At 37.9% G+C, this 16,615-nt stretch overlaps 1 protein-coding gene across 1 annotated transcript in view; it reads right to left on the bottom strand.

The window, feature by feature from the left end:
* LOC122787158 (hyaluronan and proteoglycan link protein 4-like) overlaps positions 1–16,615 on the bottom strand; it is a 370,129-nt gene that overhangs the window by 250,087 nt on the left and 103,427 nt on the right. The window contains exon 4 of the mRNA XM_044053734.1: positions 2,063–2,365. Within this exon, the coding sequence (XP_043909669.1) occupies positions 2,063–2,365 (303 nt within the window). The remainder of the gene's footprint in view (positions 1–2,062; positions 2,366–16,615) is intronic.

The following is a 16,615-nucleotide window of genomic DNA, read 5'->3' as shown; positions in this document are numbered from 1 at the left end:
TGAGCTGTCTCAGTGCCCAGAGTACAGGGTATGAGTCCACCTACCTTCATTTGCCAACTGTGCGACTGCAAACCTCTCATCTGTCTAGATTTTCACAGAATGCCCAGATTTTTACCTCAGATTTTTGTCTGTTCCTCATAAAATCTATGGTTTTCCCACAAATCACTCAGGATTGAAGTCACTAAATAATGACACAGACATTTTGAGTTTCAGATTCCATACCCCTCATAAAATGCATGATAACACAAATCATGTTATTCTAGCAGCTTTCTAAGTTTATAAGAGCAATATTTAAAATCTGTCCTTATTTTTGGGCCTTTGTTCCCCATTATTTTAGGCTTTGGCCAAATTTATTGCACTGAGAGGTTGAGAGATGTGTGTGACTCTGGGTAAATTGCTTAACCAGACAGTGCTTCCAGGTAGCCCCTGAAAAGGTGACATTGGAGTAAGGTGATCACCAGGAACTGCATAACTTTAAAAATATATATTTCCTGAGCACTTTCGTCATAAAAACAAGTCTTCATCAGAATTCTGATGAAGACCTGTTTCTAGGACAAAAGTGCTCAATAAATACATTTTTAAAACAATTTTGATGAAGTTCTGTTTTTAGGACAAAAAAGCTCAATAATACATTTTTAAAACTTCTGCAGTTTCTGGTGATCACCTTACTCTGACTTTTTTAGTGTTATTTGGTTTTGTTTGATAATGTTTTATGCCACATTTTATTATCTCCTTGCCCCTGAAAAGGGACACTTTGTCAAGCTTACCCCATCAATTAATAGGTAAAATAAAAAAAAATAAAAAATCCTAAATTCACCACAATCTCTCTGTGTCTCTCTTTGCCTTCATATTCTGATTCTGATTCTGATTCTAACAAGACTCTACTATTACTCTCTCAATGCATAACTTGCTCAGGTCTCACTATGACTTCATTATACATAATTGTTTGGTATGGTTTATTATCATATTCTCGCACCGACATTGTGCAAATGTTCAGATTTCAGAACCATAATATTGGAAATCCCAAGAACGAACCAAATAAATGTAGAAGGAAGTATTTCAGTAAAACTGACATCTCAGAAATGTCGACTTTACCGAAAATACTACACTTCCTGATACTTATATATATAAACTCCTCCGATCGCACATAGTGAGGAATGTAGAAGGAAGTATTTCAGTAAAACTGACATCTCAGAAATGTCGACTTTACCGAAAATACTACACTTCCGGTTAACAGTAACACAACATTTTTACAGGGGGGGCAAGCCCCCCTGCACCCCCCACACCCCCTGATACTTATATATACAAACTCCGAGATCGCACTATAGTGAGGGAAAGGGTACATTTCCCGATCCCCACTATAGTGTGATCTGCATGAAAATGTAGAAAGTCACAACAGCAAATGCGGTATTGCACTCGCTGTTGTAAATTTCTAAATGTTTGCATTCGTTCTTCCGATTCTACCAAATGAGCCAGTTCAGACTAATGTGAATTGCACAGAGTCTGAACGCCCATTTGATAGTAAATCATTTGGTATAGTCTTTATATTTTTGTTTTTGCGCTTGTCACATTGTGAATCTCAATGTATTTGTTAAAAAGCTTCACTCTGCTTATATAATCTCTCTCAGGCTGTGACTGAAATTAGTCGTTTACAGTCAGCGCTCTACACCTATTAAAAATAAAAATAAAATAACACCAGATTGCAGCAGATTGACTATTGGGTCACAGCTGAGAAAAAACATCCTGACATAAAAGATATAGAAAGTATGAGTAACTCAAATATACCATGGAGAATGCAGCAAAAGTGTTTATTGTATGAAAAAGAGTATGAATGAAAAAGGGTAAAAATATTCTGGTACAATTACACAAAGGTTTGAACCTTAGCTATTTCTTCCTTGTCCTGTGGCAAATTACAAACCCTATAGAAGATAACAGTCACAGATAAAGAAAGCTATTTCACATCACCATAATAACATTCAGTAACCAAAGCTCATTTCATATGCTGGCCAGATTTACCATCCATGCACTACATTGACCTTCACCAATAGAAATGTAAGCATACCATTCAAATTTGATGTAAAGCAGAAGGCATCATATCGCTCATCCTCTTTGTGTCGATACCCATAATTTCTGACTCCTACTGCTGTCTCCTTTTTGCCGCATTCTTCCCGTGGTTTGGAGATAGGATACTGCACAGATCCATCCTCCAGCCATCCTGCATTACACCAATCCATCCCCTCCAACCATGCTGCATGGATTTGGTCATACGATGATAGTATCCCATCCTGCTCCAAACAAGCCTTCTGTGCATCATGAAAATTCATAGAATAGCGACCAAGCCGAGGGTGGTATGGAAATATCACACCTGCAAAAAGCAAACAGAGGAGTTGAAATTTAAAATTAGAAATGATACATGAGTCAGAAAAATTACAGTTTGGTTGTTTGAAATAGTCACCCCTCCTTACTTTCCCAAAGTTTATACTACAGAAACCTAGCAAACCTGATTAGAAGATATATTTTACAGATGAATGCATCCAGCCTAAACGTTTTATGGTTAATCTTTCTAGTTTTTTGATCATTACAGTGTTATCTTTATCACTGAAATGCAAATGTCAAGGTAATGAATTCAGTTTTAAATTTTCAAATGCTGATTTGATGATAAAGTAGAAGGTATTAATCCAGGTAACAAATCTAACTTAATATTAATATCAAATACATATACTTCTAAGTGAAAAGTAATTTGATTTTTTTATATTCAGACATGGAAAAATATCCCTGACTTGTTTATACAGTTCGTGTCTATCCTAAAAAATTACCTATTATTTCCTATTTTGTTTTCATTATTTGAATATACCACTCCCATTTTATATTCTTTTTTCAACCCTTTAAATCACCCACTTTCACAGAAAGCAAAGATAGTAAAACCAGTGGTATTGACTTTCTTCCAGTTATTCTGTTCAATACATAGATTTGTTTTGTTATACTGATTATAAGGCCTTGACAAAACTAGGCTGAATCTCTATCAATATGAAGTTTTTGAAAATATCTTACTATTGAATTTGTACAAATTCTAAAAATAAGTTTTAATCATTCAGTAATACAGCAGAAACATTTTAATAATGAAAAGAATTGTCTTGATCTACATTAAATATAATTATTTCTATTCAAAAATTCACTTTTCCTGGTTGTACATTTCTTCTACATCTTTTCATCACTGATAACTCCAAGAGCGCCTCTTTGGCCCTCTTCAAAAGGAACCTTGATGATCAGATGGGAGATAGGACATTCACCCTGGGGATCACGTCAGTCACCCTGCTAGACAGGGGTCCAGAGAAGTAAATACTGTGGGAAGAAATAGCCAGGGAATTGTTATGGCTAGGCTTGTATAGGCCCTAGGGCCAATACCCTAGTACCAAACTATGAACCTATGAACAGGGCAGACAACACTTTTAGAACATTCTAGGTCAACCATACAATTTAGTCTGATCAGTTATTGATCACCTATTCTTGGTCTTAACTTTTCATGCCTTGCTCTGTGTTGCTATTCACAACTCTTTTTATAGGCACGGCATCTCTTCATTCTAACTATTTATGGAAAAAGCTGAAAAAATGACTCCACTAACTCCAAACAGGTGTTGCATCTATGCCTCTAAGTAGCTGCAGTTTCCTCATCTCTGCCATCTTCACCCAAATCAAACTATCTTGAAACTATCTGATGACTCGTACGACATCATTGACACTGTTATAGTGCTACAGTTCCCCAGCAGCAAAAAAGAAATGTCATTTATTTGAAGGAAGAAGCCTCTCACCTCGAATGGACTATGATACATTACATAGCGGGGGGGGGGGTTGTACATCAACTTACAGTCTGGTGTCCTCTATCACCTGAGTGCATCTCCCCTCTATAATGTGGCACTCACGACCCAGAGACTGATTAAATGTATTTATGTGTTTGTTTGTTTGTTTGTTCATTTAAAATGTGTTAAACGGGCAAAATTATTAATCCTAATGGATGCATTTATAACTGAGGGATACAATTCTTACAGAAATAAATTACAGTGGAAAATTATTAATTACACAGTCTATAGTGACAGAAGAACTTAAAATAGTAGAATATAAAGGTAGTTGTGACACATCATATGCAGAGGTGTAACAAGAAATGGTGCTGAAGTATTCACAATAGAAGCATCTAACTGGACCCATCCATCCATCCACAACCCCTTTTCCCATTTTTGCATATGGGGTTGGGTTAGCACATCAGCAGTGAAACTCATCTAGAGTCAATGTTAACAGCAGTGATATATCATTTTGGACACATTTACCCAGGTGCAACATGTGGTACTGGACTGCTGAGCTGCAGCCCCCTCCAATTTTCTCATTAAAAAAAGTTTAATTAGCATTATTTATACACTAGTAATGGTTCAAACCACAAACTAGTGTGTAAAGTCGAAGAAGTGACGTGATGTGGAACTTGGAGCAGCACGCATGCGCACTCAAGTTCCAATTTAAAAAATATATATCTTTTTGTTGCCAGACTCTTTTTAAAACAGTCCAGATTGGGAAGCTTGCAGGCATCAATGAAGATGTCCAGAGTCATTACAATTTTAACTGCAGGAAATTGGAGGCTAACAGGGCTGTTAGCTCAGCAGCCTATCACATAATCTGAATATGTGACATGGCTGCTGATTAGTCTTGTAAATCTCGTTTTTTCTTCCTGCACTTTAACTGTACATAGTTAAGTTGCAATGGAGAGTGAGAGAGACAGAGGAAATCATTTTAAAAAGAGAACATCCATCGATCCAATTATTTTTTTGATTCTAAGTGAGACTCAGGATAATACTTTAAGGTAAGAGAAGGCAAGGAAGGCTATTTATAAATTAATCCCCCAAAAAATATTTATCAGTTTTTTTTCCTAGCAGGGCCAACCAGTTACTTTCTGTATTTTTTTCCTGGCAGGGGTCAACCAGATACTAGTGGTCTGTGTGTTTTAGGAGCTGTTGATGACTTTCCTTTTTAAATATAATATCCTGTTAGGGTTAACCAGATACTAGTGGTCTGTGTTCTGGGGGCTGTTGATTACGTTTTTTATATTATATCCTGACAGGGTTAAGCAGATACTAGTGGTCTGTGTGTTTTGGGAAGTGTTGATGATTTTCTGTTTTTAATATAATACCCTGGCAGGGTTAACCAGATACTAAGAAGGCAATATGTTTAATTTTGGGGGCTGTTGATGGATTTTTTTTTACTACAATAACCTGTCAAGGCCAAACAGATACTAGTGGACTGTGTGTTTTGGGGGGCTGTTGATGACGTTCTTTTTTTAATATAATACTGGCAGGGTCAACCAGATACTAGTGGTCTGTGTGTTTTGAGGGCTGTTGATGACTTTCTTTTTAAGACAACCAGATACTAGTGGTTTGTGTGGTTTAATGGCTGTTGATGACTTTTTGTTTTTTTAATATAATATCCTGGCAGGGTTAACCAGATACTAGGGAAGCACTTTTGGGGGTTGTTGATGATTTTTTAATATAATATCCTGACAGGATTAACCAGATACTAAGGAGACATTGTGCTTTGGAGGCTGTTTGTGGATATATATTTTTTAATATAATATCCTGGCAGGATTAACCAGATACTATGGAGGCAGTGTACTTTGGAGGCTGCTTGACAGTGGATGTCTTTTTTCTAATAAAATATCCTGGCAGGGGTCAAACAGATACTAGGTATACAGTGTGCTTTGTGGGCTGCTTGTGGTTAAAACCTTTTTTTTAACCTAATATCTTTTTTTAGGGTCAATAAAGAAAGATGAGGGTGGTATATGTATGTTTTATTGTTGAAACTCTGGCCTTACATGACTAAAGTGTGTATGAGAGAACTGGAGATCACCTGCAAACTCCTGACTATGTGATGTGAAAGAAATATAGTAATGTAACCATTGTCTTCTCTTTTCATTATTTGAAACCCTGTAGGCTCAAAGCAGATACTGTGGGTAGGCAAACAGGCTTGGGGGGAGCTATGCCTAGCATGTGTGAATGAAATGACTGGCCTTACTGTTGTAGGTTTGACTTCCTTTGCAAGAATAATTTGCATCTGAGTGAAGTAAGATTAGCCACAACCTCTGAACTCTGGCTATTGTTTATGTGAAAAATACATATAGTAATAACAATGTTGTCTTTTATCCATTTTTGTCTTTTAACCTCACAAGACCAAATCTGATACTGTGGGTGGGGTGGGCAATAGGGACTGGGGCTATATGTGAATGAAACAACTGACTCTGCTGTTTACTGTTGTTGTAATTCTGGCTTTGCAAGACTGTAATTGTTGTCTGCACTTTCAGATGAATGTAGTCTAATTATGAAATGTATGAGTCATTCTTAATGCATGTTATTTCATATCTGTTCATGTATGTACTGGACGTCTGTTTAAAAATGTGTGTAATATGTTAGAGCTTTTCTCCCCAGACATATGCTGAAAAGTTTTTGTTTTTTTTGTTTTTTTTTTACTAAAAACAGTTGGACAAACCTAGGTAAACAAAAGTAAAATAAAATGAAATTTGTATTTGTGTAAGGCGAGCTAGCACACATACATTGTGGCTAATGTTTCTATCAACTAAATGAAATTAAATGCAAGTATGTAACCCATGCAACTTACCCAGAAAACCTTTAACTCTGTCGAAAAATGGATCTCAGGTATCCAGCTAACCCTAAACCCCAATAAGACAACACTGCTACTATTTTCCCCTAACAAATAAAAAGCTCTCCTCTCCTTCTCCATCACATCTAAAAATGGCACCATCTCCCCTTCTGACCACACCAAACTTCTTGGTATTGAAATTGACAACAATCTTCACTTTGATATCTACATCTCAAAAACCATCAAATTGGTTCACAAAAAAATGGTTGCACTATACAGGCACAAAAACATCTCTCACACCAAGCAAGAGTCACCCTTGCCCAGAGTCACCTTCTGTCCACACTACTGTACGCAGCACCTATTTTCACTCATATTAGAAAAACTGACCTAAACAAGCTAGAATCCTGTTACAATAAGATAGCCAAGTTTGCTACAAACTCCAGTTACAGAACACATCACTGTGTTGCACTAAAACAACTAATGGCTAGAGTTACCACAACTACTTAACTACCACCAGCTAGTTACTGCATATAACATCCTTAAGTACCCTGAAAAAAAAACATCTATATCCAATCTTCTTACCCATTACACTGCAAATCAGCATCTCCAATAGTGACAAATCTCTCCTCTGCATCTCCAGGGCAAAAAATACTGCAGGCAAAGCGCTCTTTTACCACATCATTGCTAAAAACTGGAATTCCCTCCCCCATTCTCTGACCACTGCCTCTAGCACCCCACAATTCAAAAACTCCCTCAAATCACATCTACTAAACACCTGGTTATGTCCTTGTATCACTTAACCTTTACTCTCCCATCTCCCCCCTTCTTTTTCCAGCTTCCAAGCTACTCACGTTAACCCTCTACAGTATTAAACCCAGCCAATAACTCTGGCTATTAGTTGTTACTTCTCATAGCAGGTGATTGCTCCTCTTTTTGTCACAATCATTATACGCTAGCACATTAAATGGAATTCCTGACTGTTTCTTCTAATGTCTTTTTCCGATTTATTTTATATATTTTCAGTGTTTGTTTGGCAAAATGTCTAACTCCATGTTGTATTATTTAAATGACCCTTGTATAACACTGTATAAATTTGCTTCTCTTGTTTTTTTTTTTTTTGTAACAATGTTTCAGAGCTTTTCTGCCCAGGCCTCTGCTGTAAATGGACCTGGTCCAGTTGAAAATTTCCGGTTAACAAACGCAAAATAAAAATAAAATAAAATAAAACCTAACTGCTACTGTTATTTCTACTTTAATCCTCGCAGGGCCAAAGCAGATACTTTTGTTCAGTAATGGGGGTGGGTGCTTGTGAATGAAATGGGTTGACTTGCCATGCTGTTAACTGTTGTAATTCTGGCTTTGCAAGATTAATGTATATTTTGGTAAAGTTAACTGATATACATGCCTGTGTCGGTGTCTCTCAGAACCACAGGCACATTAAGACATTGGAGTGGCCTTGAACTGTGAATAATAAATTAAGATAGTACAGCAGGATTTTCAAATCTCCTTATTTTTCACTTGATATTGTACAAAATGCAGATTACCTAATACAGTACAGTGTATGTTTACTACATCATGTATACTCATAATTGTTACATACAGTCAAAACCAACCACCTTTTTACTGTTTAGAGATGTTTAGGTTTTGTGCTGTTATAGCATAGCCTAAACACCTCATTAGCTCTAAAATGTGATTTAGTCTAGTATTTGGTAGACTATTCAGAATGTGCAATAGTAATTGAGCAGTTATTTTATGTAAAATGTTAAGCATGATCAGTGTTGTTCCCACTGTAACGTAGCTCCACCCAGTAAAGTTAACCCCACCCTTTGCTAGCTGGCCCCACCCCATAAAGATGTCTCCTGCAGCCCCCCTTTCACTTGAAGTCACCAGCCGCCACTGCATTTACCTTTTTAAGTTATTCAGTTATATGACTTGAAGACAGAAGGCTTAGAGTTCTTGATGGAATGAAAACGCTACACCCTGAGAAAGTTGTACATCATGGATTATGCATTGTATGTCTGGTGGCACTCATGTTATACTGTACTCCCCTTCTTAATACAGTTAGCTCTAGGTGACATTAGCCCTTTCTGATTCATAAACCCATGGTGTGCAAAGGAGTAAGACCTTTTGTGCAGTTTTGAACAACTGCATGTTAGTTGTTCCTCAAGCAACATTCCAACATGCAAATGAACACACATTTTGACAGTGAACAATCCACAAAACCTACAACACTATTGTACATTCTGCTTCCCCTAGTGTAAACTATGGGAATCCAAAGGTATACAAACAGCTATTATAGTATTTGTAGCCACAAGGAAGCCCCTGCCCTGCTACTATGTAGCTCAGCACATGGTATCAAGAATTACACTTTTAGTTGTAATGATTATTGTCAATGTAATTCCTGATTAGATCATTAATGGCACTTGCAGTCTTTCTCTTATTATGTATATACTTTCTCCAATCACATTCAGCCTGAGAAGGAGGATTTATCAAGTGTTCAAAATAGCATCTCTGTGATCCCACTGAACTTGAAAACAGTGTCCAGGATAGACTCTTCTAGTATTTAGCCTGTTGGGATTTTGTGGCAGCAGCATCCTGGTCACTCAATGCAGCGGATCAAATATATGTATGGATCTTTCTCTGGTGAAGTGCCTGGTCTGTCACCCCTCTTGAAATGTAAAACTGCCCAGTCATTTCCCTCTGGAAGTATCTTCAATCATCCATTCTTCTTTGGTTAAGAATCTGTCAGACATTTAATTTGGATTATAGCTACAGTCATTACTCTTTTTTGGTACAGATTTTATACCATTCATCCTACCAAGTGTAGTTTGGTAGGCAGACCACTTTTGTGGTCCTGTCTCATTCATCAAGTGGTTCTGCAATCTCCATCAAATTGCACATAGATGTAGACCATGGCACTTCTTAACTGGTTTACATACGTCCTGCCCATCTGCCATGACCCATGTCATCAGTATAAGTTAAAAGCTCAGTCCTTGAAGCTATGTGGCCAATTGCCATTTATTAGTTTTATTATTTCAATATATATTGTTTAATTTTCAATAGCAGCATCAAAAACACCAATATGTCCAACATGCTGAGCCATTTTAAAATTCAACCATGTTAAGCAACAACATTTTATCTTAGAAGTTATGTTCTCCAAATCAGTATGTAAGAAGTTTCTCGAGCACTGTAGCATGATTACTGCTGGTTTTGTATGTACACAAATCTGTTTTTCTGCAAAACAAATACTTATTCTAATTCTGAAACTCATAAGTGCAAGCCACAAAATTATGAAAAAAAGTCCAAAAATTCTGGAGAACAGCAAATGATGAACACTTCTATTCTTGTTTAAATCTTTTCCACCACTGTGTGTGGAAGGGGGGCACACCTACCAAACTTATATATACCAGCTCTGAGACTGCCATACCTTGGAAAAAAGGGAATATTCCAAGAAATGGTATTTTTGAACTTAGTATATGTAACTCTGCATTTTCAGTCCTTTAATCTCACTATTCCAGGACTTGCACTAACAAGTCTTGGAATATTAAACGGTTACTGTGCAAAATACTGCTTACCCCTTTCTGTTCATTTGAAAGGCTGTGGACTTCTCTGTACTAAAATGCAAAAATCACTTTGTACCACACTTTTTAATAGCAGTTATGTATGAAATTCAATACACATTATTTAAAAGTTTTAACCATTAAGTCATTTGATAGATAAAGTGTACAGTTGTTAGCTTCAAAGAAGCTAGCATATCTGAAATATCATACCGTAGTATCTTTAAAGTCAGTTATCTATATACTAGAGTCTTAACATATAAGTAATTTTATAATGTTAAGATTTTTGGAAGTTATTTCTAAAGTGCAAAGGGAATCGGTTCTATTCCCTTTTCCTTGAGAATGTATTCATACCATTGCTAGTCTTCCATCTTGGTCAGCACTAGGTTTTCCTCTTGCCTGCTACACCTCTACTTTTTGGCCCTTTTTGCATGAACTCTGCAGTCCTTTGATATTTGGAATGTCTCTTGTCCCCAGGAATTATCCTCAGTAGCAATTTATTGTGTATTTGTACAGTAATGCTATACTATTAAAAATTAATAAATATATCATCAGAGCTCCTGTACATGCATTCTTTAATTACTGCTTCAAGAGTTAAAATGGTGCAGCCACAGAGAAGAATGGACACATATGCACAGGTGCTTCAGCATGTATATAATGCAATGTTTACACATGGCCTCCAGTGTCAGTGTATGTAATTAATATTGAGCTATGCCACCAGTCTCTACCAAAGGTCAGCTAATTTTTGAGACATCATCCAGCTGCTTCTGCCTTCGATTCCTCTTTGCTCCCCAATTCTGGAAGGAAAGAAATGCCACAACTGACTTAGTATTTTCCTTGTTGAAAGACTCTTAGAGGGTAATCACACTTATTAACTTGGTTCATACAGCCATTGACCAAAAATGGATGGTTTTATTTAAACAAAAAATTAAATCGAAATAATATATAACTGGGGGTACGGTTGGCTGTCTTAGCAGTGGAAGGTTGCAGGAGTTGTTTTCAGTAAAATAAGGCAGATAGAGTAGGGTACGAGGACTGCTAACAGAAAGAAGCATAGAAGACATTTATTCATGAGCAGTGGCCTTATGGCCTGCCAACATTATGGAAATTAAAGATGGAATACTCTCACTATACAGGTGTCTGTAATAGAGTACACTAGTACTACATTTCATATCAAAATGTTAACATTTTATGACTTGTTTATTGTGCAATGCAGCTTCTCATTTTGTGTCTTCTTGCTGAAATTGCTTATTCTATACATTTTACAAATGGATTTTACATCAGTTTTTGCTTTGGCAATGCTCATGGTTAAAACTATTATTTCTTCTGAAGCTATAGTGACAGGCTCTAAATATTAGACCTCATATCTGAGGAACTGGCTATAACAGGTATGACTGAGTGGTTTATGGTTAGCTCTGATAGAGTAAGGTTTACCCCCCCCCCCCAGCCCACAGAAGCATATCTTGGTAGAAACTAGAAGGCTGGGCCAGTGCACAAAGTATCAGCAGATCGTGGTGAGGCAATACACTATAAGACATAGATGGCAATGGTGTTTAACATCAAATACATTGAAATAACCAGGGAAGTAAGATCACATGTAAAAGTCTTCATTAACTGCAGATGACAGCAACCTGGCACTTGGGTCTTGCGTTCTACCACTCTAAAAATAAATGGAGTTGCCAAAAGTCTGATTACCTCAAAAGTATGGATGCCCCAAATAATGATCATCATGATGCTAAACCAGGTAGGATAGAGGAGTTAATGGATCAATATTTCATCAATTAAATTACAGAATGAAATCTGGTGGCAGAACCTTTTTCTGAATCAGTTCATTTTTCCAGTTAACATATTAATAAAGGAGTTAAAGAAAAGTTACAGTCAACATATAAATAAATAAGTGAAATAGGCATCTAAACAAGAAACTCCACTCCCTACAAACTCTCTTCATCCCAGTGAATGCTGACTTCTCTACAGTCACTAAGACATGATTTACAGCTATACAGAGCATCCCAGCAGTGCAAAGCTGTAACGTCTCCCACACATTCAGACCAGCTACTACACGGGCAGGGACTAAAGGTAGAGGTGTCTCAATTTGCATCAAAGATAAATATACCTCAGCACTGGTCAAACAGGACAATGCACGTTCAAATCACCAAACACAAAACTCCATACCACTTCCTTGTTAGCTATGGGTCCCCCTCTAGGACACAGGAAACTCATAACACATATTTAAGCTTGCTGGAGACACTCACAATCCCACCCAATATGATATTCATGCGTGATTTTAATTACCCCACTATTAACTGGGAATCATATACAACTCAAAATGTGCAGGTAAAGAGATTCCTGGATTTTGTAAGCACAAACTCCCTAAACCAGACTGTTAATACATTGACCAGGGATGCAAACATACTGGACCTGGTCCACACTAATATGGGAGAGCACTACACACACCCCAAGTGTAACGTCCTCTCTGGGAAGGTCAGACCACAGAATGGTATCCTTTAAAGTAAAAATAAAGCCCGGAACCCTGGCTCACCTTGAAACATTCAGAAACTACTCTAAGACTAAATTCCTGCTATTAAGTGATAACTTGACAAAATGTCAGCCCCTGCCCCTTAAGCGTACCCAACAGGAATAAGTACAGAACTAACTGAAAAAACAAGCCACCCTGGTATAATCACAATATCAACAGGCTGTATAGAAAAAGGAAGAAAATCATGGCAATTAGGAGTTGTAGCCCCCATCAGGATAAAGGCCAAACAAACAACTCAAATAAAGTCTCCCAAAGCCAAATGTGAGATAAATCAGATCTCCAAGGCCAAGGACAATCACAAGGCATATTTAGCTATGTCTGTTCCCTCAAAGGCAATACACAATTGTTTGCAGGGCTTATTATTAGTGGAGCTACCTACACTGAGCCAGAAGATACAGCAAACCTACTGGTAGACAAATTCAGCTCTAACTTTACCCCTCTCCCCCATAGCCTCCCCTCATAAAATACTATCAAATATAACACCCCCTACTATCACTAGGGAACAGGTCCTTAGTGTTCTCTCTAAGACCAAGAACACTGCATCAGTGGACCCAGACAATACCCCAGGATGCCTTCTAAATAGCATGAAACATGACCTATCAGGGCCTCTGGAGTTACTATTTAACTGTAGCCTCCAAACATACCTTACAAATGGAGAATGTTAACTGCCATCTCTCTGCCAAAGGCAGGCTAACTACAGACCCATACATCTCACTAGTCTCATTTACAATTCCATTGAAAGAATTACCATGGAAATGGTCAATAATGACATAGGAAACCACCAGACACTGAACGCAACCCACTTTGGTTTAATCAGCAGCAGGTGGTGGCTTTTCAACCTGGTGAACTTCATTGAGGAGGTCACCAAAGTAATGGATATGATCAAAATGATTCACACTGCCTACCTTTCCTGGAAAAGGCATTTAACACTATACCCCATCTAGGCATTATTGACAAACTCAAGAGAATAGGTATAAGCCCTTATGTCACCCAGTGGATAACCAGCTGGTCACAGACGGAACCAAGGAAGTTAGAACTGGGAAGTCCTCCTCTACAAAGAGACCAGTCATCAGCAGATTCCCTCAGGGATGTGTTCTGGGACCACTCCATTTAGGCATCTACTTCTGTAAAGTCAAGAACAACATCAATGGCCTCCAGCTGACCAACTTTGCAGATGATTGCAAATTAGGAGCAGTCACAGAATTCTCCACTGAAACTAATGTTCTCCAAATACCGCTGCTGACATAGACGAATGACTGGTGTCAGAACCGTAGACTAAAACTAAATGCAAGAAATACATAGCAGTATCCTTTGGGGAGTCAGCCACCCCTAGTAACTACCATATTGACAACACACCACTAAGAGTTACCCCAGTAATCAGGGACTTGGGGACACACATAGACAGCAATTTAGCCTTTGACCATCATGTGTCTACAGTAGTGAGGAAATCATTCTATGTTGTGCAACTTATAAACAAAGGTACGGCATCTAGGTCCAAGAAGACCATTGTTCCACTGTATTCAGCACTCATCAGTCCTATCATTGAGTATAATGCCCCCTTTGGTATGCACCTAACCAGGCACATCCAACAACTGGAGCATCCACAGAGGCTCCTCACTAAAAGAATACTGTGCACAAATAACATGTCCTATACAGCCTGCTTCAATGCCCTGTCCCTGTATGCTGTCTCCTATAGACTATTGAGGAGAGCTCTATGCCTGGCATACAAAGCATCATCACACCCCACTTTGATGGACTACCTGCTCATCCACAAAACTAAAGGCAATTACCACACTTAAACCTTGCCTGTGATATAAATATGACCACTATACAGACAGGCATGTATCCCACATATTTCCCCTTCTCTGGAACAGGCTTTCCATCCATGTCAAGCAGAGTTCCTCCCTAACCCAATTCAAGTGCAACTTGGACAGCTGGATGGAGAACCAGAAATTCACCTCGGGGCTGGCACCTATGTCTTCAATGGATACAGACAGCCTTTAAATTGTTCATATCCAAAGCCCATTTACACTACCAGGGTTACCAGAACTTGGTCAGAGATTTGGGATGCAGGCTGAAAGAGGTCCCAGTGGTCATTACCTTAGTACATACTTATGAATCTATGAAATAAAAGTTATTGTCGTGCTGCACACTAGTGGTCAATTCACACCTGGATGACCACTAATACACCAGGCTGTTCCGAATCAGACAACAATATATAGGTTCATAAGTACTTACTAGGCTATTGATTTGTGAGGATCTTAAGAAGCCTAGCCTTACATTCCCATGGTCCATATAAGGGATTTTAGCCCTTATATTTTGTTTATAAATAACTTAGAGATGGGTCAAATAAGGATATGTTGGAACATTCACACACACACACACACACACTATACATAATACACATAGTATATGTAATTCTGGTGCTGTTAGCATATATCTATATTGTGTTGTCATGGTAATAATATAAAAACCATGAAACACAGCATATTACAAGGTTTCCCACAACAGTGACTTAGAATAGTGTCTTAATAACTAAAATCACTCTTAGTAGCACAACTTGTTTTCCTTAGGGGGGGGTTCCCACATCATGCTACCAGTCTTAGCACCACATATGACATCAAACTTCATATACAACAGATAACACCCTACACTGATCGACTTCATTACACTGACCATGAAACAGTGGCAGACCACTTTGCAATTAAGCCATGATAAAGGACAAATTATTATACCAGGGATAAAAATTCAATGGGGGATACTCCAGGGTGACTCTCTGTCACCATTGCTATTCTGTCTTGCCCTTAACCCATTAAGGTGTCTATTTAACAGCTTAGGCCATGGCTATAATTTGTCACCTAGAACACAATTGTATTTATTTATTTATTTTATTTGCAGTTGGTTTACCAGGATAGTCCATTGGGGCAAGATGAACCCGTTTTCAATGGAGTCATGGGGAGAAAAGCTCCAGTAACAAATTACAATAGGTTATACATTATAATTACAATATTTACAAGTGACATAACAAGTAATGTAGTTCCAGAAACCAGGTTGAATAGGTTTTTGGTTAAGATACAAAATTTACAAGTGATACAATTTAGTGTATGAGAACAGTTCTAGTATCAGATTACAAATAGGTTTTAGTTTGAATACAATTATTTCAACTGTTTAATATAGTATTCAGAGGATTATTAGTTTGTATGAAACTTTAAAACATGACACATAAAGGTACAGTTTAGAGAGGATGTATAGTTAGTACGAGCAGAGAAAGATTGTGGTAGGAGAGGTAGAATGGAAGTGGCCTGAGAGGTGGAGAATAAGTTTGCTGGTGTAGATTATGTCGGATGAGAACAGGAGCATTCCCACTGGGATAATAGGTGAGAACAGGAGCATTCCACTGGGATAATAGGTGAGAACAGGAGCATTCCCACTGGGATAATAGGTGAGAACAGGAGCATTCCCACTGGGATAAAAGGTAAGAGTGAAGAGATTGTTTGAATGTAGAGTGATTGGAGACGGTACGAATGAGTGGTGGAAGAGCGTTCCATAGACGAGCTAGACTGTAGGATAGGAGTTTTTTCCCAGAGGGATGACTTGGTTTGTATAATTCTATTAGATTTTGGTTGTTAGATCTTAGTGTTCGGTTAGGTAGATGCATTTTAAAAGTAGAGGATAGGGATGGACAAAGTGAGGGGTTGAAAATGAGTTTATGTGCAAGAGTTAGTTGAGTGTAGGTGAGATGGTTGGATAGTTCTAGCCATTTTAGTTTGTGGAGGGAAGAGCAGTGGTGACTAGATGACTTGTGGCTAGTAGCGAATTTAGCTATTTTGTTGTAGCATGTGGAAAGTTGAGTTTTAAGGGAAGACTGAAGGTTAGTTAAGAGTGCAGC

Source organism: Protopterus annectens, chromosome 13.part0, assembly GCF_019279795.1.
Source record: "Protopterus annectens isolate FY-2018-M chromosome 13.part0, PAN1.0, whole genome shotgun sequence".
NCBI lineage: Eukaryota > Metazoa > Chordata > Ceratodontiformes > Protopteridae > Protopterus > Protopterus annectens.
This window is presented reverse-complemented; position numbering and strand designations above follow the sequence as displayed.